This window comes from Ischnura elegans, chromosome 10, assembly GCF_921293095.1.
Source record: "Ischnura elegans chromosome 10, ioIscEleg1.1, whole genome shotgun sequence".
In the NCBI taxonomy this organism is placed as follows: domain Eukaryota; kingdom Metazoa; phylum Arthropoda; class Insecta; order Odonata; family Coenagrionidae; genus Ischnura; species Ischnura elegans.
This window is the reverse complement of record NC_060255.1, coordinates 85,153,423-85,178,916: the sequence shown is the minus strand read 5'-3', so window position 1 is coordinate 85,178,916 and position 25,494 is coordinate 85,153,423. Positions and strand designations below refer to the sequence as shown.

General features: G+C 37.6%; 1 protein-coding gene across 1 annotated transcript in view; it reads left to right on the top strand.

Moving 5' to 3' along the window:
• The window catches only part of LOC124166398 (acetylcholine receptor subunit alpha-L1), a 291,723-nt gene that overhangs the window by 261,873 nt on the left and 4,356 nt on the right, over positions 1–25,494 (top strand). Inside the window, exons 3-6 of the mRNA XM_046543923.1 lie at positions 2,413–2,522; positions 13,413–13,593; positions 18,751–18,907; positions 20,443–21,305. Coding sequence (XP_046399879.1) covers positions 2,413–2,522; positions 13,413–13,593; positions 18,751–18,907; positions 20,443–21,305 — 1,311 coding nt within the window. The remainder of the gene's footprint in view (positions 1–2,412; positions 2,523–13,412; positions 13,594–18,750; positions 18,908–20,442; positions 21,306–25,494) is intronic.

Below are 25,494 nucleotides of genomic sequence, written 5' to 3'. Positions count from 1 at the left end.
ACTTAGCGTTAAATTAGACTCCTAAATTGACAAAATGTCTATTCCATCCAAACATACGACACAACACCTAATATTAATAAGAAATGCAAATAAAAGGCTTGCAATAAAATTCCACTACGATTTTCGGCGCACGTAATGAACGGAGGAAGAGGAAGCTAAAATGTAAATTAACGATTGATCAAGAAAATTGTGTACATCTTATCTCTGACCACCAAGCACAACCTGTATCCAAGACGCGAGCCTCATACGAAAAAGTATGACAATTGAAATTTAACGGTTTACCCCTACAAATGGTTTTCTGAGGGGGATCGGGACGTTCAATTTGCCCTGAAATGGTTGTGGGGCCACAGTGTAAAGTATAGAGCCTCCATAAAAATCATACGTACCCCAGCGAAACACGAATTCCCCCGCAGAGGGATCTAGCAACGACTTTTCTAGAAAGTGAGTGGGATGCCATAAAATTTATGCTGGGATAATTAAAACAACGTGAAGAAAGGACGATCAGGGACTAGCAGCATTGTTTTCACTAACAGCGGAATCAGCACTAGTTCACAACACATGCAAACTTTCAAGCATACATACATGAACCACCTGTAGCGTCAAACACCAGCAGACACCACCACCTTCTTGAAGAGTGGATGTTCCGAGCAAGGGCGATTGACAACGGAATGACGTTATTAACACGCATAAGGCACAGTTTCACTTCGAAGCACGGTCAAATACCACAGTAATTAGCACATGAGTCCAGTTGATGTCGAATGATGATCCGCTATTAATCCGAAGGACGTCAACAAGCTCTTCATCACACACACTAAAAACATCAGCTCACTCCAAAGGGTTGGAGCAAGTGGGCCGAGAACACGAAAAACTTTCAAACTCCAGGATTCCACCACTGTGCATTCAAAAGGAACTTAATAGTCGATCATGTAATATCCACAAGATAATTTGACACTGATAAGTATAGCTGACAACAGCTAAAACAAGCACTGTCTTTTAAGTAAAACTGACGTGCTGACGTTGGCGCGCTCGTGCGCGCATTATGGAAAATCCGGAAAGGTGACCGGAAGTAGCCATTCTGATGTCATACGGCGCATGCGCGATAGATTGAGGGAGAGAAGGTGGAGGGGCGGAGGTGGGAGGAAGAGAGAGAAAAAAAGAGAGAGGAATGAATTCACGAGTCAAGTAGGCTTCTCGCTCCCGCACTGTACAAGTCGGCGGCGCGGCGGATTAAGTACTCGCCTGCCGAGCATGAGGTTGCGGGATCGAGACCCGCGTGGGTAGGTTTTCTCCCTTCCGTGGCATGGTTGTTCGTATAAGTTAAACTTTTAAAATTTTCGAATACCCCGATATAAAATGGTCAATTTGAACCGGATTCAGTGGTTTGGGAGTAAAATTTTAAGAATTCCCTACGATTCCCAAGTCCGGCCCGCGTCTTGCTACGACGCGAAGGGAGAGTACTTCGAGAAAACCATTGCTAGAAATACTGATTACGGATATGTGCGATATGAATTCTATTTTTATTAAGTGCATTGCATGTCAATTCCTGAAATATATTCTATTAGTCAGTATTTCGACAGAAATCAGAATTGTTAACATGTACGCGAAAAATAACAGCCCACCACTAGATCAAATTCCCCACTTCGCAGTGTGACTGACATGATATCAAAGGATTTTCGTTAGAGTCAATCAGTGGCGTAACTATGAGAGGGGATGAGGGGACATATTGCCCCCCCCCCCCCCCCAGAGCCTCAGAAAATTTTGTAGTACACTAATGTTTTCCCTGCTGTGATAATTTCCCGTATAATTACGAGTGAAACACAAATTTTAAGTGCCAAAATTGTGTAAAATGTATTTCCAGGCATTTCATTTTTCAAAAATCTTCCCGGACCCCATTGTCTGGGGGGAGAGGGGTCGCCCACCCCATATCATCCCATTCCCCCCTAAGTATATTCCTAGTTACGCCACTGATACGTAAATATACAATTTCATTAGTATATCACTAATATACCATATTACCGGGAGGGGAAAACTCACGCCAATATCCCCCCTAAATATAAAAACACAATTACTTTGCTTCATAAAAGAAAACAAAATATTGAAAAATCATTGATTTTTCAAAATATTTCTTTGAAAAATGAAGTATTTCATATTATGAAAAGTGTTAAAATTAGTTTGAAACCTTCTACATAGTACTCTGTTATTTGAATATTCCTCTCCCCCCCCCCCCCCCCCCCAATGGTTTTGAGCCCCCCCCGAACAAAATTCCTGGCTTCCCCACTAGGGAGGGGTCACTCTAATTCCTAGGTCACTCTAATCACAAGAGGTATTATGAGAAAAAATTTAGGTAGCCATCTTTAAATAATTAAGTGTGATTCCTGCCCTAATACATTTATTTCTCTTCATGATTCACAGGAATGGCAAGATCACAAATTCCGGTGGGATCCAGCGGAATACGGTGGAGTGACGGAGTTGTACGTCCCATCAGAGCACATCTGGCTCCCTGACATCGTCCTCTACAACAAGTGAGTAATGAAATGCGACGCTCCACAAATATTTAATAAACCTTGGATTGGATAGGGCAGCAAAAATACCGACCGCATCCTGCGCCGGCAACCAAATGAAACTTGAATTCCCCGGCATTTGGGTCGAGCCTCAACGACCTAGCCGGGACGCCAGTTCCCTCGTCTCGCACCTAGCAGCATCATATTGCTTGATAAAAATTTAATGGATTCAGGCATGGTTGCATATGGAGTGTTATTTTTTTCTTACAAAAGGGTTCAACATTTTAAGCTAGGAATGAGCAGAGTTGAGAGAAGAAGTTACAAGAATGGGATGAAAGAGACAACCATAGAAAATAATAAAATTGACTGGCAATTTTTCGCAAAAAGTTAAATAGCACAGCCCATTGCGATACATTTGATATTATTGTCAGTTGACGCCGTTTGACTTTTCATTTTCGTCGTTTCGTTTACGTGACGTTAGAATACATTTAGCACTTTGTGAATATTTACTGAGTATTTCCACTTTATGATAAGTTTGGATAGGTGAGGGAAGAGTTCACCCCAAGGCCATACGCGTGTGAATATGACATGTTCAAAGTAGAGGGCTGGACCATCTCGCATTTTGAGCATTTATAAATGTATATTTTGAGGAATATCGACGTTTGGCGTGAATCTGGCTCGAATTTTTTATTGAATTCCTCATTCCCATAGTGATTCTCTCCGAAGGCTGGTTTTGAATGGTCGAGGCTTGACCCGATCTCGAGCAAAAACCTGACGTGTAGATTAGGGTGGTCCTTATTTTTTAATTTTTCGAATTTCTTTTGGGACGCCCCCAGTTTTGTTCCATTTGGTGAGAAAATAAATCATGAAAATTATTTTTTCAATCGGATGCCGGGAAAACGTTCCGCATTGCACTTAAAGTTTTGAAATTTTGGTATTTTTTGGTGTTTTTCGGACATAACTGAAGATGATGTCACTCTCGGACTATTCTATCACTTTTTTGTCTTTTACAACGACTCGTTCCACATTTTCAGAGTATCAGCTCAAATTTCTTTTATTTCTGCCCCTTGGTTCCCGAGATATCGCACCGAGAGTGAGCGCGCGTCACCCCAGTCAGACACTTTGGGTGGCATATGGGTTGCATACCTACTCTCAGTTTTTGTTGATCATTCTCACTCGTAAAAGCATAAAACTCTTTAGATGAACTTTAAACTTCCTCAATATAACTTTGAATGTTATATTTATCACCGTCATTTATTACCAAAACGGGCTTAGTAGCAGTGGTTTATTCTCTATATCTAAATCTCAAATCTAAGTGCTTCTGTCTAAATTCAGCCTCAATGTTCGCAAAATCCTTAACTTCGAATTCTTAACTAGGACTCACCAAATGGAACACAACTGGGGGGCGTCCCAAAAGAAATTCAAAAATCTTAAAAATAAGGACCACCCTGGTGTATATTCAATACAGTCAGGGAAGGAAGACAGTTCCTTTTACCTGGAAACCTCGCACTCCGAAGATTTTTTATAGGGGTGCCCATAGGCTTAACCCGAGATGAGAACCCTGGTCACTTCCATTAGAAGTCAAGCGACCCACGATTTCCCTGATCAACTCTGTACATAAAAGAATATCAATTCCCAGTGCTATCCCTGTAAACCAGAAGTGTTGTGAAAACGTTGCAACAACATTGTGCCGCAACCAACAAGGAGTTGCTGCAACATAATCGCAACATTGCAAAACCAGTCAAAAGTCCTCTCTACCACGTTTTTGCAACGTAATGGCAAACATATTCGCAACCTCTGGTGAGACATATTTGCAACACTTATGCAACTCTTGCAACGCACTGGCAACATTTATGCAACTCTCATATGCAGGGTTTCTGTGTACTCCGCGCCCCTGCTCGTATGCTTCAAAATTTTCTAAGTGCGAAAAATTGTCTAAAGGCCGAAAAAAAATTTTTCTTGTGAGTGACAATTTGCTTCTGAAGATGATAATACGCTTTAAAAACCACATATTTGAATATATGTTTGGGGAAAACTATGTCCAAATAACACTCCGCTAAGCGACCAGCAACACTGCGCGCTAGGCTTAGATTGCTTGAACAATTGAGAATGGATATCTTTAAGAGAGACACAGAGAACATATTATTAGAGCCACACTACATCTCCAGGTCCGATAGAAGCGATAAATTAAGAGAGATGTTTTGCCGAACGGATAGATATGGGAATTCGTTTTTCCCCCGAACCATAAAGGACTTTACTAAACGCTAGTCCCAACCTCGTTAGAGCACTTCTTTTTTTTATAGTTGTAAACGGCTGGTGTCCTAACACCCCCTGCCACACGCCTTTTAGGCGGCTCGCGGGGTATTATGTAGATGTAGATGTCGCAACCTTTCTGCAGCCTAGTAAATGTTCCACCCTCACATACAATCAGTGTCTTATGAATAGTATGAATCGGATTTAAATATGTTATCCTCTGGCTAAAATATTACGGTATAAAATTTTTCAGACCAAATGAGTGTGTCGGCGACGTAATTAAGACATTACAGAATTGTTGCCGAACGCATAGCTGCTTCCTGCAACTCCTATAACCTCGTGCAACCCTTTTGCAACGTACGTTTCCGCAACACACAGTGTTTACTGGGATATTATTTTTCTACGGTTTTTTACCCCGTGCATTCGGTTACTCATAAAAATTCCAGGGAGAAAGTGCTAATTTGATGGGTAGAGAGGGTTTAGATGCTAACCAAATGATCTCGGGATAAAATTCGGGGTGAAGCCTTGTGACAATTAAAAAATATTCGGAGAGCGAAGTATCCAGAGAATGGAACTGCCTCCCTGACAGTATTGAATCCATACGGCCGGGGTTTTGTCCGACATGTGCTCTAGCTTCGCCTATTCAAACCAATCTTCGTGTACAGTCACTAAGAGAATGAGGAATTCAATAAAAAAGTTAAGGAAAAAATACGCCAAATGTCGATCTTCCTCGCAATATATGCAAAACATTACGCTTCGTAGAATAAACACATATTGATGCTTTTAACAGCTTCGTAGAAAATAATCTCCAAGCCGCTGTACTCCCGCAATACCGGTGATGAAGTCCTCCATATCAAGTACGTCCCTAAACTTTATATAAAACCAACCTTTAACTTGAAAAGGGTCGAGAAAACATTTTGAATTACACTTTATTAAAAAAACTACACATGGTAACCTTCGTGACTTTTTAACCACACAAAAATATATAACCTGGAGTAATTAATACAAAAAAGACATCCTTTTGAAAAAGAAATAAATTAAATGATTCGACAACCCTTGAAGCCTGATGAAATAAATTCAAACTGACAATCGCACTACAAAACAGCGTTGCTCGCGGTGAAATTTGACCTTAACCTCGGAATAAATTCCGCTAAAATATTTGCTTTGCGACGTGTGCACCACTCTTTTACTGGTCGCGTCACATATGACTCGGTTCATTTTTTTTAATATAAACGAATTGGGTCATTTTTTTGCCACTCGGCGGTCTTTAGCGGAGCACATACGAGACTCGTGTGAGGAACCCCTAATGCAGCGTCCATTAGGGTTTTATATACGAGACCGCAAGATCCAATTTAATTTATTCCCAACCATTGGCGTGGACACGAAAATTTTTAACTCTTCCAAATTGTGGTTCACTCATCAACGGCCTCCGGCGTTTAAGTGAATGGAGCTTTGTCACCTTTGTTAAGTATAACGAGCGAAATATAATAAAAAAAATAAATACAGCTTGAGTTTCATGCGGACCGATACCTTCAGCGAACGAAAATAACTCTTTTTCCGTGATATTCAAAAGTTTTCCAACACGTATATTTCCTCCGCTCACGCATTCACTTGTTTTTTGTATTTTTGACGTCCCGTCAGAAAAAAAATCAGAATTCCGCTCACCGTTTTAATGAGGTCAAAAGTTCTTTTTTTTTAATAAGACCTTTGTGAATGTTTATTTTTCACGCTCCTGAATGAAAAAATAACGGTGCATGTGGATCAGTGAACAAAATAAAAGCTGATGGCTGAGAGATCCCGACTAAAAATTTCACAATGCTAAACTAAAGCCAAACTTCATGCATGCTATCCTCGCTCATGCTGAAACTTACAATTTTCCGGACCGTTTTCGGCGAAATTTTAATTTTAAACAAAGGTATAGCCGTTGGTCATCAATACGAGAGAACAGAATTAAATAAAAATGGAGCGTGAATAATTATTTGGTGTTCTAAGTTGCATTTATTGTTTTAATGCTTAGACACGATAAAAATTTGATTCCTTCTAACAATATGTCATAAAAGATAATAACTATTGAGTGGTTTGGAAGCCAAGGGGTACAAGTGATTTTTTTCTCAACAGAGTTAGGAAAAGTTAATTGTTAGAATAAATACGCAAAAACCTTGTTGCCAAGGGAAACGAGTGAGTCTCTGTTCTTTGCTGACAGCGAGTGGAAAATCATTTGCACTACTAGTATCTAATTGATCTCGTTTGTTTTCTTTGATTGATCTCGTTTCTTCCAAATTTCTGTACCTTACTCTCTATAGAACAGAGAAATAACTTGTACCTCTTGGCTTGCAACCCATTGCGCAAATAATAAAACATATCCTCTCGAAAAATAAAACACTATTGTAATTGGAAAAATGTTATAGCTGACATTAATGGGCTTATGAAACGATTTAATTACATCCGTTTTTTTACATCACTCATTAAGACTTATTTATACTCTACATTTACCTACGTATGTATACATTATAATTTTATCCATAGATGAGAGCTCAATTTTTCAGTTTCAACTGTATTAATTTTATTTCCAACTTAACTTACACGCGACAGCATAGCTGTTTTCGTTTGATTCGATCGAGACTAACTATTTATGCTAACATTTCTCTAACTATAATGCTAACTCTTCGAAGTATTATGATCTTACTTCTGATCACTCATGATCATTACTTCTAAAAAGTGAAAGGATACGAAATGAACGACTACAGCGAGAAAGTGAGGTATTTAGATGGAGAAACGGACATACAGAAGTGATCCACGACGTGTCCGTTGAAACAAATCGACACCATCTGGAGGAGTAATGGAATGATGGATGCATTCAAATGCCATGTGGAAAGGCTGTGACAACTATCGTTTTGAGCATCGCGGCGTTTTCCAAATCCTGTTACGCGTCCTTCGAAACACGATAAAACATCGTCCAGTGACACTTTCAAGTGAAGATGTATTGAATCTCGCCGCGGCATTTATGAAGGGAGTAACGGCCGGCCCTGTGCTTCTCACTGCGTGTATTCAGAATTGAATTCACCATCTGTTCCATGCCTGCTCGAAAATAAATGGGATGCTATGATCAAGGTAATAAACGGTATTTATACTTTGAGTGCTAATGACGTAACATTAAGTTCTCGCGAAACTTCGTAGAACTGCGGGCAACATAATATTACGTCTGTTTGAATTTCATCGTCTCTTATATTCCCGCCGTAATATTGTGGTCGGATATCTACCTATAATTGCTCTTTAGACGAATTAGCGCATAGAATACACACTTGATGGTAGATATGGCCGTTTTATTCCATCTTTCTATGAAGGTACTGTTGTAAAATTATAAAATTAGGGAAAAATGTCCAGCACCGGATCAAGGGATTGGATATTATAATAAAATTTGGGGAAAATGGCCAGTACTGGAACGAGGAATTGGATATTAAGGGCTACCACTAATAATCTTAAACGAAATATATGTTCTCATTGCGTCCTCACGCTATTCATTACCTGGTATTGTTGTATTTTCAATGCGAATGGGATCTGTATAGATTTTAAGAATTGAATTTTAAAATGTTTTCAAAACATTTTATAATTTTTTACGTGTTCTAAATTATCTCGCTCTCAAAAAAATATCCGCAATGCCTACCGAAATAAATCATTTTCACGCATTAATTAAACATTTTAACATCGTCACAGCTATACATGGTCAACTTGAACAGTAACGCGGGGGCTCCGAGGCAGGGGCGCAGCTAGGAATTGAGACTGGGGGGGGGGGGGGTGGTTCAGGAGCCACTAAAACTGGGAGGTCTGAAGGTTATGGAATACCTGCTAGGGTAAGCGGGAGGTGCGGGGGCCATCCCACAGAACATTTTTAAGATAAATGGTTCAAAATGGTGAGTTTTACGGCTTTCGGATGGATATTTTTTAATCTTTACACTATTCGGCAAGTAACAGTGGCGTAGCCAGGAATTTCGTTCGGGGGGGGTCTAAAACCAGGGGTGAAAATTTTTGAAAAACAGGGTACTAAGTAGAGGGTTTTAAACTAATTTTAACACTTTCATAATCGAAATAACTTCATTTGTTGAAGAAACCTATTTTAAATTCATGATTTTTCAATATTTTGTTTTCTTTTGTGAAGGAGAATAATTGCGTTTTTATATTTCGGGGGGGTCCGGTTTTGGAGGTTATACCCCCCCCCCCCCCAGAGCTCAGAGAAATTTTTAAGTTTAATCCATTTTACTTATTTGGATCAGTATTACTTATACAATAGTGCAAGGATTAATCAAATATCCATCAGAAGGACGTAAAACTCGCCATTTTGAACCATTTATCTTAAAAATTTTCTAAAGGAGGGCCCTCGCATCTCCAGCTTACCCTGGCGGGTATGCAATACCCCCACGTTCCTAAGTATTATTTGTGCCTAAAACCCCCCCTAGCCTTAATTCTTCGCTGCGCCCCTGGTTGAGAGCACACATTCAGGGTGTGGGGGCCGGTTCTTTTCCCTGGACCACCTCGCACTTTTAGGATTTTCATTTGGGGTGTCCACAGGCTTCACCCGGGTTTGAATTGCCCTGCAATCAGTGGCTCAATACTCTCAGCCACCCCAATTTTAGCATTTTTTCTTTCCTATTCTAAATCAAAAACTAGTGACAAAATCAAAAATTTACAACATCAAAATATTATCATTAACAATCTAATTGATACTAAGTATGATTGATTTATTGTCACTCTCGATTAATTTTATAAAATAAAACTTAATTAGGAAAAACCGATCAAAAGTGTAAGCTGTTAACAATTTTGTGCCACATCTATCCATGCAATAATACTGTAACAATATTACAGTTCATACAATCATCATCATCAATGGTCAACAATCCTAAGATTGGTTTGACACAGCTTTCCACTGAATTCTCCAATCTTTTTACATTTACGTATTTATTCTCTTTCACATCCTTTTTTACTTACTCCATATACTTTGTTCGAGGCTTCCTTTTCTGTTCTTGCCATCCAATTGTCCCTCGACGATTCTCTTCATCAGGCTATCATGTCTCAAAATGTGGCCTATAAGGTTGTTCCATCTTCTTGTTAAGGTTTTCATGTCGCTTCTCATCTCTCTTACTCTTCTTAGGACTTCCTCATTACTAACTTAGTCGATCCATTTGATCCTCATCATTCTTCTGTAGCACCACATTTTGAAGGCCTCTATCATTGCTTTCTTTGCAGCTGTCATTGTCCATGCCTCACTTCTGCATAGGAGCATACTCCAAATGTATGTTCTTATAAATTGTTTCCTTACTTCCAAATTTGTGTGTCCCGCTGTAATGCCGTAAGTAGGTCTCTCTTTTGGTGGAATGTTGTCTTCACTTGGGCTATTCTGCTGATAACTTCTTTCTTGCTTCTCCCATCGCTAGTTATGGTGCTTCCCAAATAACAGAATTCATCCACCTCCACTAGTGTTTGCTTCCCTATTTTAATCTTAGTCTTGACTTCTTCTCTTCTGCTGCATCTAATATGAAGTAGTTCATACAAAACAAACCAAATTCCAGGAAGGGGGACGAGGGCAGTAATGGATTGAGTGGGAGACCCCATCCGATCCTATTAATTCCTTTAAAAATAGTTAATCGTAAACGTGGTTTACCATTACAAAATTGTCTGCATTTCATCAGTCCAATGCAAGATGCTTATGCAATTCTGGTCAAAGTCACGTATTTGGGGGGAAAAATAAAAATATGTATTTTGAAATCCAAGAGAAAGATTTTTTGCTGAGACTAATAATAATTTAACACTTGGAATCTGAGTGCTATCCAAAGTTGATGTCCTGTATTCACTACCAGGACAAAGCCCTCTTTTAGGATGCAGGGACAAAATTAAAAATACATTACCCAGGAGGCATTAATTTTTAATTGCTTAATTGTGTGCTGCATGTTACATATGATCCCCAAATTCCTCATCCCTGTTATAATTTGTTCAACTCCACCACTACCATGGCTAAAAAATGTTTACGTACAGTATGGTCTTGGCTAAACCAAGGCACCCAAATTTCTGAGCAGACATTACACCAGAGGGAAAGGCTTTTCAACTTCTCTAGCACTTACAAACTAATATGCCCACAAAACTTAAATTCAATTATGTACAGAAAAATATCTTACCTCAGAGCTTCTGTCACTGAAATAACTTTACAGCTCATGACAATTGCTGTGAAGGTATATGTGAGTAAAATCACAACCACAACTACTGATGTTATCACATGCAACATTTTTCAAATGCTAATAAGTTTAGGGATGCAAATTTTTGTTTTGGGCAATTTATGAAATTTATTGAATATATTAATCATGAGGAATTATTCACTGGTCTCCTTGGCATTATTTCCAGATAGAAAGGTTCAGGTGCTGAAGGTAATAATAAAATTTCTCATCACTGGAGAATAAGTGCTGATTTAAGTGTCCTAAAAGTAACTATAGTGGCTGTTTAATGGGATGTGAATGGGAAGTATTGTTTTCACATAGCCCACGTCTCTTTTCCAAAAATGAAACCTTAAAAAAAGATGTAGAAGAAAGTTTATGATATGTATAGAAAGAGTGAGGTAACTTTCACCTGTTGAGAAAAGGTAGGGATTACGAGAGGCACGTGGTTAAGGAAGTTATAATTCCTCAAAAGCCTACCAACTTTCAGTCCCCAAGAAAACGGAGGTAAAGAAACTCAAACAACTTGAGGTCTATCATTCATAATTCATCCCTTACATATTGATGGCAAAAATTTCAAAGAGACCGAGGAAACCCTTTCAGCATATTATGCATCAAGTCCAGCCGCATAATGTTTATAAATTCATTAACAAAAAAACTAATACATGTGTAGTGTGTGAAATAAACCTGTTACAAATCCCTCAAAACAATTCTACAATAAATACATGGTAGTCAGGCCCACAGAGAGACTCTTGAGGGCTTGGAGCAATCTTCTCTTTCCTCATCCGTATCTCTACCTCTAAGAACTCTGGGAAAGTTTCTAAGGAACCCACAAGAACTTTGTGCAACTACATATAAGCCAGGGGAAAATTCCCCAGGCACAACTTATTGGTCTAAATGCCCTCCTCCTCTAGAAAATCCTGAATTTTACAAAAAGCGAGGTATTAATTTTAAAACAGTGAATTAAATGCTTTTTGAGTTATCCACCCAGCATTTCCCTAGCTAGTTCCCCTAAACATTTCCCAATTCTCCCTTACAATCAGGTTCATAGCCATGGAGTGGGTGCTACATGAGCCCCCCTTAACGTGTTCAGATTTCCCAAAAGAATTCTGTGCAACTGTCTAAACACAAAGTTAGTTAGCGTATAATTATTTTTATAAAACCCTTTTTGTTAAATAAATGGATACTTCAACAATTCTGCATAAATCTCTCAATAACCTGATATAAGCAGCTATGGAATTTTTTCACATACAGCATTTAAATGGGATGATTGACTTGCATTAGAGTTACCCTTCCTGAAAAAAATTTCTACTTATGAGCCTGACTTCAACCCTCATATTATCTCCCTTCCCTAGCCTTCCTCCCCTCTAAACAATTCCTTTTTCAGTAGAATGCACCAATGATTAAGAGAAGACATGACACAAACACCAGAGTAAAAACTGCAGCAAATATGATCATGAATGATCATATTTGCTGTGAATTAGCATGATCCTCCCCTCAATTCAGGATCAACAATTTGATTGGTGATCAAGATCTGACAAGTTCTGTTGATTTTAATTTAATTGCAAAATTAACTGCTATAAAACACATCACTGCCCACTCAACATTATGAACTCATTGAAACTAGATTTCATGGCATGCTATTGGTTACACCCCAGCACAATTGAAGATCCATCATGAGGATGATACCAGACATGTTAAGATGAGTAATAGTAAAAACTATAATCTATTGCTTCACTGGACCCAGGTTATAATTTTAGTGAAAGATTTCTTGAAGCCACTGCCCAAAAATCTTTGCTGTAAAACTTTCTTTACGTGAAAACTTAATGGGATTGCACAGATAGTGCATAGAAAGGAATAATATAGCTCAATTCATTGAATTTATAAAATAAAATAACAGCTTGGTATAGAATGATCATCACCATCACCCATGGAACCAACCTATATTACAAATACATAAAGTAAGAAAGCCACCAAAAATGTTTCCCCATTACAGTCTTGACTGGTCCTCATGACTGTGACATAGCCAGGAATTCTGTTTGGGCAGGGGGGTCCAAATCCAGAGAGGAAAATCTTTTGAAAAACAGGGTACTAAGTAATGGGTGTTAAACTTATTTTAACACTTTTCATAATCGAAAAAACTTCATTTGTAAAAGAAAAATTTTGTAAATTCATGATTTTTCAATATTTTGTTTTCTTATATGAAGGAAAATAATTGCATTTTTTATATTTTGGGGGGGTTTGGACCCCTCAGACCCCCCCATGGCTATGCCACTGCATCATGACTTTCTAAAAGCATGATCTTCTCTGAGTTTTCCGAGCCTTCAATAATGCAAGGGCATATGCTTAAATTATCATCAAAGTAAAATAATAATTATTTTATGCTTAAATACCTACAGAACTGTACAAATGTAAGTTACTAAATATGTACTGAATGTAATATTTTCCTTTGTTACAGTGCTGATGGAGAATATGTGGTCACAACAATGACGAAAGCAGTACTTCACTTCTCTGGTAAAGTGCTTTGGACACCACCTGCCATTTTCAAGTCATCGTGTGAAATTGATGTCCGATATTTTCCATTTGACCAGCAGACATGTTTCATGAAATTCGGGTCCTGGACGTATGATGGAGATCAAGTAAGTGGCCCTAAGGAGATGGAAGTACATTTTTAAGAAGCTTGAAAATGAACATGCAAATCAGACAAAAAGGTGCACTCAGCTTATATCAGATCATAAAAAATATGGTTTTAAAAAATATCTCAAATATACATGTGAAATTTCAAATGCATCTAATAACACAGTGGACTTAGGAGATATGAGAGGAATTAATTTCAGAAAGTTTAATTCATATATACAAATTGATATTAAAAGAGGAAATAAAACTCAAAGGAAGAAAAGTTTTTCAGTGCTCATGACATAACATCAGTTATCAATAGCAGTTTCTGATTCAACCATCGATATAAGTTTTATTTCTTATAAAAAATTTCTTTAAATAGATTAATGCTTAGAGAGATGAACATAAAATCAGTGATGAACCAAAATGACTTATCACATAGAGAGACAGAGGCAAATATCAATTGACTCAATTCTGGTATGACGAAGGTACTACAAGACCTAGGTGAAGCAAATTCACGATGCATGTAGGAGCTGATATTAACAGTCACTACAACCTAGTGATAATGGAAAGTCATCTTGTATGATGTGAGGCACGATGTGGTGGAAGTTCCTAACCCTTAGGCTGCGGGAACGTTTTTGAATGTTCTGCATGGTGAGTGCAGGGAAAACGTTTTTCAATGTTTGACCAGATTTTCTTACCACTGGCAGCCTTTCCTTAAGATTTTATTGTCATCCTGCAATTGTTTGAACTAGGCCAAACTTAACCCTTTTAGTGCCAGGGGGCCGATCCATCGGCCCGGGTAGTATATGCGAAGAGTGCCAAGGGCCGAACCATCGGCCAGGCTTATTTTGCACTGATGCCTTTTATTTTTTGAGCTTCGTGTAGATTTTGTCTCTATTTTTTAGTATCTGTCATGCTTTAACATACCTGTAAGTATTGAAAGTCAATGGAAAAAAAAATTAGTTTCAGAAAATGCATATTAGGCTTTATATAATTTTTTTGGAGCAAACCTACAAATTCAGCCACAAAAGGCCTGGCAATCTTCAGCAAACCAGGAAAAATGGGCTGGCACTGAAAGGGCTAGTGGCAGAAAGCACAAAGGTATCTTTCGAGGACTGAGCACCCTCACCATGGGGAGCTCTACCCGGATTACCCCTTCTCCGAGAGAGCTCCCTGCTCTCCGCGCTGCATTCATGATGAAAACAATTCCAACGAATCCTTGCATTTCCTAGGAATTTATTTATCTTGCTGTTGTCCATTAGCCAGAGAAATTTATTTGGTCTCTCCTTCTTATACTATCGGTGGTGGGTTTTCCATCCCTGTTTATTACCAAGGACATATTATATTCATTGTCTGTCATCAAGGGTTAGGATGGGCAGTCCCGGATTATGAGGGTCCACTTCCTGCCAGACACATGCCCGGGGTGATGGAAAAATTTCTTCCCTGCTCATGTCCCGCACATAGTGGCAGCAAAATTTTGACGCTCCCGCAGATAAAGGGTTAATATTTGTAAAATTGGACTCAGTGGAAATATTGCAATGTCTGATTTTACTAATGGAGAGTTTGCTGAGATACAAGAAGGTGAGTAGAACGAAATAAGAGCTTATATGGAATATTAAGCCACTGGAAGAAGGGGAAAGCAGAGGAAGGTTTGCAGCTTACATTACCAATAAGCTGAAAATAGCAAGGGAGGCAAGCCAAAGTGAGGAAGAGAGATGGAATAGCCTTGAGAATACCATCACAGAGGCAGCAGAAGAGCAACTAGCGAGTAGGCTGGTCAAAATCAAGAAACCACGGAATGGTTATCACATCAAAACTCTCATAGAGGAAAGGAGGAAGTACCCAAAGAATGGAAATGAAGAAAGACATGGCAAGATTTCGAGGAATTGGGTCATCCCTGGTGGATCCGGAGAGGGGCTGGGAGGGGTCATAGCAAACCCTTTGGTGATCAAATTTACACAAGATAAAATGGTAATTTTATTCGGACTCCCATCACCGCTGGGAGGTTACCCCCAGGCTTCCCACCTCGCCCCTTGTCTCCATTCTGGGTCCACCACAGTATGCATGTAAATATAATGGAAGGAAAAATAGAATGAAGTAAATCCCCAAAAGATGAGCTGATTAAAATTATGTTAAATTGCATCAGGCTCAACAGGAAGTTGATATTCACAAATGAGAAGATGACTTCATTGACTTCCACTGATTTATTTTCGTGGTACAACATGTTTCAATTCATAGTGGTCATTTTCAAATACCTCTTCAATACCTCAAGTATCTTTTCAAGTACATACAGTTGAGGACCTCAAATCCGGAAAGCCTGGGACCAAAGGGTTTCTGGATTTCCGGTTTTTCTGGATTTCTGGTCTTCCCAAAGGTATTTCCCATTTTTATTAACTCCTCTTTGATTTAAAGTAGGACAGGTGAATTCTCCATTTTTCTAAGTCATGTAATCAAGGAGAGTGAAACTGATGACTTGTTTCATCATTCGTATTTTTACATAGCGAAGTGTGTGCATGCGGTCACTCATGACACTTATATAGATGCTTATGTAGCAAAGTAAGCCGTGAGCCATTCCGGATTTCTGGTTTTCCTGGTTTCTAGATTCTGGATTTGAGGTCCTCAACTGTACTTGAAAATGATCTCTATGGATTGAAACATATCGTTCCAAGAAATTATATCAGTGGAAGTTCAACGAAGTTGTCTTTTCATGTCTGAATAAAATTAATTGGGTAAGATAAAGACACAAGAAAGAAGAACATGATGGGAATAAGAAGGAACTAGCATGGGACAGGGAGAAATGGAGCACTGTAGTATGTATACCAATCTCAGGACCATAATACTATAACAATAATCCATCATCGTTTTTGGATGCAGATGAGCATGATGGAGCATAAATATGGGACACTGACGGGTGCAGGGTAGGTTAGAGCAGAGGCATAGCCAGGGGAAGGTCTGGGGGGTTCAGACCCTCCCCCCCCACCCCTCCCCCGAAATATAAAAACACAATTATTGTCCTTCATAAAAGAAAACAAAATATTGAAAAATCAGGAATTTACAAAATGTTTCTTTAACAAATTAAGTTTTTTTGATAATGAAAAGTGTTAAAATTAGTTTAAAACCCATTACTTAGTGCCCGGTTCTTCAAAACTTTTTCTCCCTGGTTTTGGACCCCCCAGAACGAAATTCCTGGCTACGCCACTGGGTTAGAGGGTGCAAGAGATGGATAATCAGAGCAGAGGTGAATGACAAAATGTGGAATCAATCTAATCTAGTGAGTCAAAAGTGAGTGCTAAGATGTTAAGAGGTAGGGGGTTTTAATGAGATTCAATACCCCCCCACGAAATGTGAGAGAAATATACTCTTCTGTCCACTAGCTCCAACTGAACACATTTGTAATTCATGTGTACACAATAGGGTGGTTTCCTATTATTTTTTTATTGCCTAAATCGAAAGATTATTACTCCTGGAGTACGTATTTCACACTTATAGATTTTTAAATGACAATACATATCTATTTTTCGCAATTAAATGAAAAGTGAAAATTTTCAAGCGCCCAGGAAACCTCCGTGTGACGTCATTCTGGTTCCTGCTGCTGCAAGTGAGGTGACCTTGGGGCGAGGCTATGAGCGCTGATACGACACAGGATGCTAGCAGGTAGCAGAGTATCATTCTGGCTGGTAGCGCTTGGCTTAAATAAGGATTATTAATACCTTATCAAACGAAGAAAACTTTCCGACCTTATCCAGTTTTAATAGGCGATTATTAAGACATGTTTCCCTGAGCTCTGTGCCTCATGCATGAATTGGTAATCTCAGACGATGTAAAACTCCTATCTACTTGTATAGAAACTAGGTCCCTGTGACGTCACGTGGAGTGCCATCGCATGGGCGCCAATCTGGCCTTTTTCAAATGCAGTTAAAATTGACCATTGCCATTCTTCTAAACCGGTATTTCTAAAACCAAATAATTTGTATATTTTGAATACACTAATGGTGGGTAATGAACCGCAATCAATGCCTTTCGTTTTCTTTGATGAAGGAAACTACCCTATTGGGGACCATGGTCGCTCAGTGGGTAGAGCACTTTTCTGCTCATCGAAAGGTTCTGAGTTTTTTAAACCCAGGCAAAGCCTTTGTACACCCTCAAATAAAATCCTTGCGGTGCAAGATGACACAGGGGAAGGAACTGCCCCCCTTACCCTGAATGTGTGATGTTGACATATCAGTGGCTAAGTTTGGGGTGAGCTCTACCCTCACTTATCTAAGCCATCTTTCAGGTTTAATCATAGATTACTTTTTATGACACGGAGTGCAAACAGAATTCTTCCCTTGTAAGCAGAGAATAGGAGCTTCAGGGGGTAGGAAAAAGGGTTAGGTAAGATATAAAGCTGTAGTCCCGTAAGCAATGCTACAACCTCATTTCCAATAAATGGATCAGCATTTTTTTATTCAGAAAAATATCAGTAAACAATCTCATTTAAGCTACAGACACATCTTCTCTATTCAATGCGCTTTCATGTTATAATGTGATAACACAGGCCAACATTGAAAAAATTTTTTTGCTGAAAATACCTTATTCTTATGTTTTTAAAGTTGCTGAATCCAAATATGATGGTTTTAAAATCATATCATCCACCATTGATTCACATTTTACAGTTAGATTTATGAAATCAAGCAATATTTTTAGAATTCAATAGCTTTTTTATAGTTTAATAAAATTAAAAAAGTAGGTCTAATGAACGAAGATAATGGGGATTACTGTTGGTACTTCACCGATAAGTTCAGCAAGCGATTCATCGCAGAAAAAGCAACACAAGAAGCTTCAAGGAAAAAAGGGAAAGAAAATGTAGACCAATCCCAGTTGACAAGTAAACCCTGTATTATCACGCTGCAGTAAATACAAACAATTTTATCACGATGTAGTGAACAGTAAATACAAACAATTTTATGATATAGCACAGTGTTTCATTGATTTCCCTTTATACCATATAGGGGTATTAGACTAGATATTAAATACATATTGCTTGGAAACTATGGGTGATACAAAAAAACTAAGACCAGGTTTTGATTCGGCACATGAAAATCTATAAAGATCAGCTATTAAAATAAAAAAAAGTTTTCAAAAAAAATTTTTTTATTGGCCTGTGTAATTATTTAAAAATTTTCCCCTAATTTCAGATTGATCTGAAACACATCAACCAGAATGTTGGAGAGAACAAAGTGGAAGTGGGCATTGACCTGAGGGAGTACTACCCTAGTGTCGAGTGGGACATCTTAGGAGTCCCAGCGGAGAGACATGAGAAATATTATCCCTGCTGTGCAGAGCCTTATCCTGGTAAGATAAATTCAAACCCACATCCAGCCATTAAAATATATATTACTGTGAAAACCTGCTCCTTATGCCCGCACATACATATTACTTTTGGATTTAAAGAAGGCTGGAGGGCATTATTAAATTGCAGTCATCAATTGACCGAGAAAAATTTAGTAGAAGAGAAAAAATGTAAGTAACAGATGGAATATAGATTTATAGCATAGTAGGTATATTGATCAACTTTAGATATCATCAAGTAGTGCATGATGAGGTGCAAATTTATTAAATATAGTATATAACTTAATACCTAGGAATTGAATGTGTAACTTTAAAATTTTATATTTGCACCATTTTTTAATCCATGAACACATTAAAATAGTTTCCATTGCAAAAAAATCTTAGCTTTGACTAGCATCTTATTTTGAATTAGAAACTTGACGAGCATGCTTCATAGATATTCAGTAGAATTCTTTCATATCTGTGAGAAAATAATACCCTAATTGGTACTCAGAATCAAAATAATTCTACTGCAATGAATTATGAGACTCAAAACTTTTCAAGGATAGCTATACAAATATGTACTGTGAAACTTCAAGATTATGAAATCAAGGAGAGAAACAGCTTTTTTATAACGAGTTTACCAAAATTCTCTATTTTTTAATTAGCTCACTCCTTTCATGCAAAATAATTAAGGATCAACGCTCATCATCTATCTTCTACCAGCGAATACATAATTTTTCTTCTACAAAAGTCAATACCTATTCTATGTATGCCTCTCCCAAATTAAATATCATTAAGTGTCTTCTAAAGTTTCCAATATGCATGAAAATTAATAACTGATAAAAATAATGTATGCTAAATTATTAATATTAGTAGGTATATAAATGTGTACAAATAGTGTTCTGATGATGAAGTATACTATGTTGGTGCTGGGTTATGTTTTAGTAAGTATGCCATAAATTTTTGCTGCTATTAGCAATTAGCATAGCATTTGTCTTTCTAAAATATGTATAACATGTTGAGGAACAAGAATCATTGAAGTCTGCCAACTCCTTTTCAGATATCAATTCCCCAAAAGATTAATGAGCGATATTCCTAAACACCATGGTCCTCCAAGAAGTTTCCTTCCCATTCATTTAAACAAAAAATATGGTTAACTCTATCCACTCCATTCAAAGGATTTTGATATAATAGAACAATTTTCTCTCTTCAGTATTAAAAATATTAGAATCTACAGGCATTACTGATAATAATTATTAGGCATAATCCAACACTCTCAAAATAGAACTGAAGAAAAAAATAAATATTTAGATTAAATCTTTAAGTAAAAGATGAATTGAAAATTTTAAGACTCGCAACTACATTTTCAAAAAAAGTGTACAAACGCCAAATAACATTCGAAAAATCTTTGTCTGGCAGAATAAACGAATGGTAATTGCATGTTCCTCAATAAATATCCTTACCTCCCTAATGGTGTGAGGGTCTAAAGTATTCATAAAACTAATGAAGGACTCAACAGTAGCTTTTACTTATGCCAAATATCTGTTTTTTTTCAGACATTTTCTTCAACATTACTTTGAGAAGGAAGACGCTCTTCTACACTGTCAACCTCATCGTTCCATGCGTGGGTATTTCCTATCTCTCAGTATTAGTGTTCTACCTTCCAGCTGACTCAGGAGAAAAAGTAGCCCTCTGCATCTCCATCCTGCTTTCCCAAACCATGTTCTTCCTCCTCATATCCGAAATCATCCCGTCCACGTCCCTTGCCTTGCCCCTGCTCGGCAAATACCTCCTATTCACCATGTTACTGGTAGGTCTCTCGGTAGTGGTCACCATAGCTGTGCTCAACGTCCACTACAGGAAACCGAGCACCCACAAGATGGCACCGTGGGTGCGAAAGGTTTTCATTTGTCGGCTCCCTAAGTTGTTGCTCATGAGGGCACCCGACCAGCTCCTAGCAGACATCGCCGCAAACCGCAAGAGCCCAGCTGCCGTGGCGGCATCGGCTTCTATGGCAGGAGGTAACGGGGGTCCATCGGCACGCGTCACTCCGGCATCCTCAGCGACGGACCTCCATCGGCTTCACTCGCACCGGAGAGGCGGGAACGGGATCAGGGACTGCAACGGTCTGCACGGAGGGGGCGCCGCAGCATTGGGAGCCACAGCAGGGAGCCTGGGAGCCAACAGGTTTGGGTCGCTCCATGGGTTGGGCCTCCCGGGTTTCAATGGAAGCAGCGTAGTGGGAGGTCTCCCCTCTAGTGGTAGTGACTTGCTCCTGGAGGCTGCTGGGATAGGTGGAGGAGGTGGAGGCAATGGAGAAGGTGGAGGGAGGAGGAAGTACCCCTTCGAGCTGGAGAAGGCGATCCACAATGTTCTCTTCATCCAGCATCACATGCAGAGGCAAGATGAATTTGATGCGGTGAGTCTGTCGTAGTTTTACCCTCAACGAGTTGATCAAGGTATGCTTTCTCCCACATTTGTAGATGGATATGTTTGTGTTTGTGTGTTTATGTGTTTTTCTGACTGTTGATAAATTGAGAAAAATGATAAATTCATTCACTAAATGAAATTAACATTAATGAATAACTTTCTTTTTCATTGTTGATACATTTACTTAAAAGAATAAAAGTCAATTCTGCTTGGAATGAGTGAGAATACTGAATGTGCTAGTGTAAGTCAATGTATTTTGAAAAGATCAGCAATTACTCTGCAGTATTCTTCAACCGTGGTCATGCATGGAAAAAATATTAAATGCCCAGTATGAAAAATCAAGAAGAACGAGAAGCAGTATTGAATTCTTCATTTTTATTTTCAATGCATTATGATATATAATAAATTCAGATGTTTCAAAATAAATATCGTAAAATGAAATAAAATTTACTTTGAATCTCTTCATTAACTAATAAATAAGGATTATATAACATGATAATTAAATGAAACTTAAAAATATATTATTATCTTTAACTTGATATCAATGTTAAATCATCAGCTTTCTTAACTTGTCCCACAATTAAAGCTATTAAAGATAAGTAGTAATTTTCATAAAACATGTCATTCAGCAATACAACTTGTAGCTGATGGAAATAATCCTCATGATATTCAGACTCTTTATCAATTAACATCTCTTATCAACATAGACTTCGTCATCATAATTGATTGAGAAATATAACTTAATGTCCATACAATAATTATAATTTATTTCTTTCACTAGCACGGAATGAAAAACAGGTTTGACTAGAACAGCTCTGAAACAAGGATCTCATTTCTTCCTCACACAACAGGAAATGTCTTTAAATACCTGAAGATTAACACTTAATTAGTGTACTAGGACGTGCAAGGAATATTTACCACCTCTATTCTTTCTTATCCAGACAACATCCATGATTATATTTTCTGTTTTTATTCAAGAAATGGGATTGATTTCCATTTTCATTAATTTTTTCCTTCTTCTCCCAACCATAAAAGACATTTTCATAAAAATTTCATTGATTGCAAATGAGGGTATAGTAAAAGCTTCTCATTCCAATGGACAAAATTTTATTCCCCACTGTGTAAGAAACTTGAAAACACTACTTGGGAGGTTACTTTAAGGAATGAGAAACATTCATGAAAAGAGGTATCTAACTGAAGGACCTTTGTCTCTTTAGATAATACATTATTGGCTACTATCATGCATAGATAGGTGAGTTTACCCAAACCTCTCCCTTAGCAGAAAATTAATTTTCCTGTCAATAAAACCATCAATGTCAAAGTTAATATTATGATATTTGCTCTCTTGTCATCCCCACTAAATCATCAAATCTGAGTAAAAAGGCTAAAACCATCACACTAGGATTTAGGCATTCAAAATCCCCTGAAATTATCTGAGTATGCAGACATAAGAGGGTGCATCCCTTCTGCTCAACTTGTCTTTTTGAGAATGCTCTACTTGCTTAAGCCTACGCTATCACCTTGAAAGTACCTCTGTAATGCTAACCTGAGAAATAATTGCAGGTACATATATTATATTTGAAAATTTTACGTGAGCATTTTCTCAGATATAAGAAAATGTTGACAAAGGTCCACTCAACTTCCCCAAATTTTTTTCAAGATGATAGTGTAGGTTTTAAATGATAAATAATGCACCAAAAATGACAAAACATAGCACTAGAAGAGGAAGGTACACATTCTCCTAAGTGAAGAAGCTTCATCATATGAATTCCTTTTAAATACACTCCTCTTCCAACATATGACATTTCTTGAAACGTAGGCTTTCACTCTGAAAATCATTGGTATCGATAGCTCTCTGGGGCAACCACATATTACGCTTGACTAAGCATAATAAGCAGCTCCTGAAAGCCTTCCATAATACATATATGAATCTCCTCCTCTCAAAATATTTTTGACTATGCCTTTGCTCATTCATTCTGAGCAGGAGTGAGTGACCCAATTCATGCACAATGAGGGTGGCTCCAAGAAAAAATTCTGGATCTGCCCTTGCTCACATCAACAGCTATAGATCACCATTAATACTTAGTTGATTTATAATGGATTGTCAAAAGTCATAATTTGATAATTCTGATAAAGACCTTCACAGACAGAAACTGGTTGAGTTTGCCTATTATGTAATACACTTAACATGTAAGGTTTCATTTTATAAGCTTAATACACTTTTTTGAAATTTACATTTTAATTTAAAGTAATTCCTCAGTCCAAAATATTTTCATCGATTTTTCATTGATATTTCATAAATACATATATTTGGGATTTTCTTCTGTGGTAAAGAGGGAATGGGGCCCTTATCACAACATCTTGAGGGAACAAAAATTGCTATTGGCACTTCCTGTACAAAAACATCTTGCAATATCAAGCAGCAATGCCTAAATGAAGTAGAAAATACTGTGCTATTTTTCATTGAGGAAGTGATAATCTATATTGAAAGCAATTTTGAAACTACCTATTAAAAAACCATAGAAATACTTTTAGAGATGGCAATTTTTGTCCCCATATACAGAAAACACACCTCACTACAAAGGTTAATTTCAGGGCGCATAGGCCACAGCTAGCCTAATATGTATAAGATGATTTCCACGTGAATACATACAAAAATAGTTCTTCTAAGGCTAATCATATCCACTCATTTTTCCCTCAAATAATAGATGAGTCTTAAACAAAACATGACTATATCAGTATGAGGTGTTAAGACTACATATTAATCTTTTCACAACACAGAAGCATGATAATGATGGAGAAAACAAAACAGTCCATGCTGAAATTGATTGATTGATTTATTCACCATAAAAGACAAGATTACACTTGCATGGGAATAGATACATTTAGTACCTACATATTTATATAATTGATGATTTAAAAAAATCAGGAGGTAAATTTCATGAATCTTTTAGGTACCTGCTGAATAATTTCCTCTCACACACATTTCTTCGAGCCTGTGGGGCATACATGTATTGAAATCGGTATACATACATCTGAAGGTTGCTTTTTGAAATTTGCAAGTGAACATGTGCACTAAATTCTATTAATTTCCAGATAAATTCTCTTTAAATAATGGATATTGTACTTCAGCAGTACACACAAACAACACATAGCCTCATTTATGAGATTACTATACATAACATTATTGATATGTATTAGATATGTGGGTGGCATGAAATGTCTTTAATGGTCACTAGTGACTAGCAAGCTGCAGGTTACTGACCTCTGATTTAAACTAGGTATTTCAAGTTTCCAATCTTCTACATATATATGTACTTACTTCAAGAATGAAAGCAACTCTCTCAAATACTTATCCACCTGTTCCAGGCTCTGATCTGTGGAATCTTACCTAATTTGTGCATGGAAAGTTGAGCACTAGTCAGGCAATTAATCACTGCTAAATATGCCATTTAAACTCGTCTAGTCGTTTCAATGCTCTAGCATCATTAATTGGGTTATAAGCAAACTGCAAAAAACTGAGAGTTTTGATCTTACAGTTAATGATGCAAGAGAATTGAAACAGGTTGCGTTAAATCACTAAATTAAGAGGAAATTACTATTGCTACATCATTTCTTAAATGATATAAAAACACAATAGGTAGAGAGAAACATAAACAGACAAAGCAGACAGCTTCCTACCAACCTACCCACCTGATATCAACCTCCGTTGGATAAATATCTATTAACCCAAGTAATGGCCTAATTATTCATTGCATTTCTTATTTAAATGCATATGGCTTTCTAAAACTATTTTATTGCTTATATTTTTCATATGTATTCTCTAATATCGACATTTTTCCAAAACAAATCTACATGAAACAAATTGTTCAAGCAAATCTACATGATTTTACATAAGCTTCCGTGAAGACATTGATTTCATGGGAGAAATATAGCATCATCAAGACTAAAAACACATAGTTTTCTTTGGCATATGCTCATGGCTTTTACACACACAAGCTATTGAAATGTAGGACAACCAGATAAAAATTTTCAGGAGCAAAACATTTGACATAAAAAATTAGAACAAAAAGAAAATAAGCCAAGTACCTTATTAATGTCCTTCAATTCTCCCAGTACTTTATTAATGTTGTTGGATGCCATAATTTGCAACAATTTTCAATTTTTTCACAGAATTA